The sequence below is a fragment of the Etheostoma spectabile genome, chromosome 8 (genome assembly GCF_008692095.1).
Source record: "Etheostoma spectabile isolate EspeVRDwgs_2016 chromosome 8, UIUC_Espe_1.0, whole genome shotgun sequence".
Taxonomy (NCBI): Eukaryota; Metazoa; Chordata; class Actinopteri; order Perciformes; family Percidae; genus Etheostoma; species Etheostoma spectabile.
The window spans coordinates 4,067,002-4,073,915 of record NC_045740.1 but is presented as its reverse complement, the minus strand read 5'-3'; the positions used below and the strand labels follow the sequence as shown (position 1 = coordinate 4,073,915).

At 40.6% G+C, this 6,914-nt stretch overlaps 1 protein-coding gene across 1 annotated transcript in view; it reads left to right on the top strand.

The window, feature by feature from the left end:
• The window catches only part of LOC116694747 (caldesmon), a 17,551-nt gene that overhangs the window by 3,671 nt on the left and 6,966 nt on the right, over positions 1-6,914 (top strand). Inside the window, exons 3-11 of the mRNA XM_032524613.1 lie at positions 1,895-2,020; positions 3,658-3,955; positions 4,039-4,080; positions 4,163-4,663; positions 4,736-4,810; positions 5,252-5,287; positions 5,423-5,490; positions 5,584-5,830; positions 6,038-6,163. Of these exons, the coding sequence (XP_032380504.1) occupies positions 1,895-2,020; positions 3,658-3,955; positions 4,039-4,080; positions 4,163-4,663; positions 4,736-4,810; positions 5,252-5,287; positions 5,423-5,490; positions 5,584-5,830; positions 6,038-6,163 (1,519 nt within the window). The remainder of the gene's footprint in view (positions 1-1,894; positions 2,021-3,657; positions 3,956-4,038; positions 4,081-4,162; positions 4,664-4,735; positions 4,811-5,251; positions 5,288-5,422; positions 5,491-5,583; positions 5,831-6,037; positions 6,164-6,914) is intronic.

Genomic DNA, 6,914 nt, shown 5'->3' with positions numbered 1-6,914 from the left:
GCAGGCAGGAGTAGGAACACAAATAGTTTTATTGTCCAAAACACAACGTAAGCCTTGATGGAACGAACATCCAAAATCCAAGGAGGAAAAGGAGAATACCCAAAAAGATTCAAAAACAAACAATAACCAGGATCAGGGAACAGGAACTAAATCAGGAACACTGCAACAAGGTGACGTAAAGACAGGGGAACAACCAGAATGATCCGACAAGAGACAAAGGAAACACAGGGGTTAAATACAAGAGGTAACGAGGTAATGGGGAACAGGTGAGACGTCAGGTGGATCACATTAGGGCGGGGCAGGACAATCAGACAAACAAAGTAAAGCTAGACTACACGAGACAAGACAAGACAGGAAGCTGACTACCAAAATAAAGCAGAAGCATAACAAACACACAGGGAAACATAAGACAGAATCTATGACACCAGACTAGGGAGAAAACCGGGACGAAAACACAGGGAAGGCCAAACGGGAAAATAACCCCCAAACAAAAACCCCAACCCACAACAGTTTTGGTTACCATCACGTCTACCTCTTCATCTGTTCTCAACATCTGTAAATAATTATGCTGCGGATTCAAGAAGAGCAAAGGGAAATAATACCCATGCTCTATCAATGGGCCATTTCAAGCTCTCTTCGTGCCTCATAAAGCCTGGTAATGCTTGGGAAGATACTAGCCTGACATGCTCAGAAGTCTCTCTGTGGGTGTATTCACAGTTGGATGAAGGTCAATGGCAGGATGTGACGGAGATGAGGAAGATTGAAAGAGAAGGACAGGAGGGTAAAGATTTGTATGGCTCATGTTGATTTTGTCCTCATCTTCTCTCTTTAGCTTCTTTTTTTTCACCCTTTTTCTTGCCAGCATTGTCTCCGTCTATGATTAAATATGTTTCTTACATTAATAAAGGCCAAGAGGGGAACATTCTTTTGGAGAGCTCTCCATTTCTTCAATAGTTTCCTATTTCTTAGCCTTCTCTCTGTTGTGGCATACCCCAACTCCACCATGTCTTATGAAGTAATCTTGAAAAGTGAGGCTTATATCAGTGGTTCACAGTCTAAATGTGGGGGGTCATCGGATACTTCCCTTACACAAAATAATGTGTATATGTTTAGATTTTTCTCTATTTATTAGTTTTTTTTCCTGTGTTATCATGTATACTTGTATACATTCAGCTTTTCAGGCCTACAAATCCTTAAAATTAATGAACTAATCACATGTCACACTCACTCTACGGTCATGCTAAAATACTGTACAAATGTTGCTGATTCTCTAATGAAATTGAATCATGTGTCATCATGAATCCAAATAATAACAATTTATACTTTATTAATCCGGCAAGGGAAATTACAACGTTCATTCAACGATTTTATTATACACATTACACACACAAATGCCACATATGCATGCAGTTTTGGAGAGATGTCAGAGTGAGGAGGCTGCCCATGGAAAGGCACCCCAAGCAGTTGGGGGTTCAGTGCCTTGCTCAAGAGCACGTTGTCAGTGTCCAGGAGGTTAACTGGCACCTCTCCAGCTACCAGTCCACTACCATACTATGGTCCATATGGGGTCTTGAACCAGCAACCCTCCAACTGAGCTACTGCCACCCCAAATACTGGAGAGTTACAGTGCATTGGCTATCTATTCTATGAGATATCCATATTGCTACTTGAAATGCATTTGTTAGTAATAACCACTAATTACTATGCCCTCAAAACACAACAGATAGAATAGAATAGAATGCCTTTATTGTCAATTGTCAATGAATGTATAACCATAACAAAACTATGAGTGATGGCTTAACTTCAATTACCCATGGCAGAATAACTGTCTCATTTTGGGGTGAAAACACAAACACAGTAAATGTACTATACATCTTCATGTGGGATATTTCAGAATGGGTTACACCAACGATGATGAGGATGAGGAAGCTCGGGAGCAGAGGAGACGAGCGAGGGAGGAGAGGAAGAAGATGAGGGACTCAGACGAGTCTGGAACCACTGATGTGATCGACACAAACAGGTGCAATGTAGACGAAGTCTCTGGATAGAAAGCAGACGAGGTGCAAACAGTGTATAAAATTGTGTAGTGGGACAAACCAGGAAAACCAGAGGCAAGATTCACAGAAAAACAGAAACCTCCCACCTGGGATTTTGTTCTTTCTAAACAGCTGTACAAAGCAGAAAAAAAGAGTTGTCATTTGTTGTACAGTAGAGATGTATTGCCACCAGGGCCTGAAGGTAACTTTTTTGACGACCAGCAACTGTGGCGGGCGGATTTTTAAATCCGCCCGCCACAGTGACTTTTTACCAGCCAATTCTTTTGCCTCACAAAGGTGAAAAACAGCAATCACATGAACGTTCCCAAACAGCAGTCGCATCTTCGCCAACTGTGCTGCCTACGTGGAGGTCAGCATTCTCCTCTGGAAGCAGATACAGCTGATCGTTGTGTGGCGTAGGTGGCCTTTTAATGACTCATGGTCCTTAATTGTTTCTAATTTTAAGTTTTTAGTCTTGATTACAAAAGGATTTGACTTTGCTTTCTCTGAGCCATACACACAACAGTCACAGCAGTACATTTGTTCTGTCATAATGTCATAAATCAGCCTCCCACCAACCTTGCCATTGTCGCTAATGGTCCACTTTGTATTAAAACGTCTTCTTTTACTTTTCTTTGAGTCATCCTCATCCTTTGTTTTTGCCGGCATCTTCATCCCAGTAATGTGCCACTACATTTTTAGCTAAAATCCAACAAAATGGCCTACTTCTTAGAAATTTTAAAGAACAACAATTGCAAAAAAAACTAAGGAATCACTCAATTCTCATTGGCTACCTCCCAATGTTGCGGGTAGATTGACAGTGTTACCCGCCAATTGCTAAATTCACCCTCATTTGGCAGGGGGTTGGGTGTTAATTTCAGGCCCTGGTTGCCACTGAGCTGGGTGGATTGCTGCTCCCAGTACTTTATTATCCTCAGGTATGTTCAGGACCAAGAGCCTGTTGTCTGCTGGACTTACAGTACAGAGTAAGATCCAAAAGGTTTAGTGTGGCAACTGTGGCTGCTGTCTTGTCAAGCATTAAATGTAAACCCTGCCATTGATATCTTGCTGTCAGTTAAAGTTCAGCAACTGACAACAGATCTGTTGCAGTTACATTAGCAGCATTGTTGCTAGTTAGCAAGGCTACACAAGCATCAATCCATACATTTTTGTTGCTGCTTTTCGCCAGTGGTGGTAAGTACATTTACTCAAGTATTTTACTAGGTACAATTTTGAGGCACTTGTACTTTACTTGAGTAATTCCATATTATGCAACTTTATACTTTGCCACTGCATTTATTAAATAACTTTTGTTACTTTGCACATTTAGATTACAGAATATAATTAACTAATACACGAAGATCTATTATTATAGATTAAACTACCCAGCTGTACATAAAGTAATTCAAATTTGCTCAACCTAGCAGCGGAAACAAGATAGGGATGAGCACATTAAGCAGAAAGATCCAGTCAGAGACTTAGATGTGGGTCCATCACACTTTTAAACAAAACAAAACATTTAATTCAAATGAAGATTTGGAGATTTAAACTGGATTAGACTCGACATTCACAGCTCCATTGCTCTCATGAACAAGTGAATTCCATTTTTTAATCCTCACAGTGGGACTGAGTCCTCCACCACAACCGGTGTTGAAGGTGCAGATGACGACCAGGCTCTGCTGGAGCGCCTGGCCAAGAGGGAGGAGCGCCGGCAGAGGAGAATGATGGAAGCAATGGAGAGACAGAAGGAGTTTGACCCCACCGTTAGCATAACCAACGGCACAGACAGCACACTGGAAGAGCAGACATCCAACACCAGCGGCAGACAGCGACATACAGAGGAAGAGGAGGAGAAACCAGCTGAAGAGGAGGTGGCGGACAATGGTACCAACTCCTGGAGAAAAGAGAAAGAGGACAAGGTAAAATGAAAGATGTCTGAAGATTTTAGAGTGTTTGGTGGGAATTTATTCTGTCGTAGCTCAGGTTTTTCATCTCTTGACAGGAATATGTGGAGGAATCAAGAACCTCAAGCACAAGAAATGAGGTATGGGCTCTTATCTTAGCCTTCTGGTAACTTAAGTTTATTGATATGCTTGCAAAAATTGACACAAAACTTTATTCTAAAGGAGGAGATTGAGGAGAGAGCTGCAGCTAAAGAAGAAGAGGTTGAGCAGTCCGATTTAGGAAAGAGAGATGCTGAAGAGGAAGCTGTTTCTGGTGCTGACAAGGAGGAAGAAGAAAAGAAAAGGGAAGAGGCAAGGCAGCAGAAAGAAAAAGAAGAAAAGCTGAGGATAGAAGAGGAAGAAAGACAAAAAAGGGAAATGGAGGAAAAGATCAAGAAAGAGGAAGAAGAAAGGCAGCTAAAGGAGGAGGAAAGGAAGAAAAGGGGAGAAGAGGAAAAACAACAAAAGGAAATGGAAGAGAGGCTGAGAAAAGAGGAAGAAGAAAAACTGAAAAAGGAGAAGGAGGAAAAAATGAAAAAACAAGAGGAGGATAAACAGAAAAGAGAGATGGAAGAGAGACAGAAGAAAGAAGAGGAGGACAAACGAAAAAAGGAGATGGAGCAAAAGAAGAAGAAAGAAGAGGAAGAAAAACGCCGAAAAGAGCTGGAGGAGAAAAAGAAGGAAGAGGAAGAAAAGCAGAAGAAGAAAGAGCTGGAAGAGAAGAAGAAGAAAGAAGAGGAGGAAAAACGGAAAAAGGAGGCGGAAGAGAAGAAGAAGGAAGAGGACAAGCGCAAAAAGAGAGAGATGGAAGAGAAGAAGAAAAAAGAGGAGGCATTGATGAGATTTCTTATATACTGTAACTGCCACTTTAAAAACTTGGAAAAGTCAAATTTTGAATGTAATTTGTAAAGTAACAGACTATAGAAAGCACAAATTAGAATTGATGAAGTGACTCTGGGAGACCACATCTGATTTATCCAGGCTGTGTTCGCTTTTCAGATATTTACTGTATGATATCTGGTTTTGCGGTGTCCCAGTCACTGAGCAGGCACAGCATTTTGTTTGTCACATGGATGAAAGAGGTGGTGTCATCGAGGATGACACAGTGTGATGTGTGTGTCTTCAGTTTACATCTGCGTTGCATTCACTGCCCGGCCTTTGATTGCACCAGTGTTTGATGGATTTTTTGTGGGTTTCTACGTTATGTGTATTGACTAAGCCTGCTATTTTCTTTTAAAAATATTTTCTTCCATGTCTGTATTTCGTGTAAAGGAGGAGAAGCCCAAAAAATTTGGCTTTAAGGAAAAGGTAAAGTATGTTCTCTTTCTCTCTTTCTCTCCCTTTTTCTCTCTGTATATATATATATATATATATATATATATATATATTCTTTTCAAAGATGTGAGTAGTATTTGGTAGTTTAACTTTCCCCCCTCTTGCTAGAATGAACCAGCCAAACAGAATGTTGGGCTCTTTGAAAATAAACTCAAGAAAACAGAAAAGACACCAAGGTAAAGTTTTATAATGATCATCATTATCATTAGTATATAATGAGGTTACATGTGTTTTGATTATTAAAAAATTAGCGGTGTGTTTGTGTGCAGGGACAACGTTCCCTCCCCCAAGGCAGACGACGTGGAGCGACTGGAGGCCGAGCGCAAGCTGCAGGAGCTGAAGCGTCGGCGGAACAATGCAGAAAGCGAGGATTTTGAGAAGATGAAGCAGAAGCAGCAGGACGCAGAGGCCGAGCTGGAGGAGCTGAAGAGGAAGAGAGAGGAGAGGAGGAAGGTCATGGAGGAGGAGGAGAAGCAGAAGAAACAGGAGCTGGAGGACAAGAAAGCCAAAGAACAGGTAAGTCATTTTGCATTCAGGGATTAACCATATCAGTGAAATATTCCACATTGTGATATTTTCTCATGAGAAATGGAAGGTGCTAAGCATCATTTTACTTTGGTACTTGATTTGGTCATGTGGCTTTTATCAAGGATCAGACAGAATGATAGAAAGGAATTGTTTTGTTGTGACAAAGTGGACAGCTAATTGTGATTTTCGTAACAGGAGGAAAGGAAGAGGATGAAGGAGGAAATAGAGAAGAGGAGGGCTGAGGCTGCAGAGAAGAAGAAACAGAAGGAGGAAGAGTCTGCCAAGCCTGTCTTTGCCATCAGTCCCAAAGGCTCCTCAAAGGTGAATTTTAGAGCAGAGTTTCAGACATCTTGCAGTTGTTCCAGAGAATCCAGCACAATAACGTCACTTCACTATAATTTCAATAACTAAATAATATGTATACAAACTGTATACAAATATACAAAAAATATATATGTTGTTGACAGCAAATTCTGTGGATTATAGTAGTAGTGACACTGTTTTTGAAAAGAGATGCCCTTGCTGAATTTCCTAAATGTAATTTTTCAATGCTGTGTACAAACAAAATTTGTAACAACGTTTATCTCTAGTGTATTGGGCTGAAGGCAGGCATCTCAGAGATGGATGTCTCAAAACATGGTCTTACTTATCTGTAGAGGTAGCTAGCCATGCATATACTGTTAATATTAAAACAGCTACACAACTCTAATGTAACAGGGAAATGTTTTTCAAACCAAAAGCATACTCCTCAATCCTGTGGCATTCTGGGAACTCCATATGTTTCAATTCTTGCTGAGAGTGAGAAGAGAAGATTGATTCCATTAAGGTTGATAGATTTGCTTGTATTTGTTGTTTCCAGACATGTTTTGTGTCTAATGTAGACGTTTCTTTTTCTTTTTCTAGTTCAACTTATCTTAAGTTATCTATATATTGCTGGTTGACAAGAATAACAAAGATGTGAATTGGCATCTGCACTGTCCTTAAATATGGCTGTTTTTGAGCCAAGACCATGCTGGAGTATTTTTGGAGGAATGTTGAGAAGTGTGTGTGTGTGTGTGTGTGTGTGTGTGTG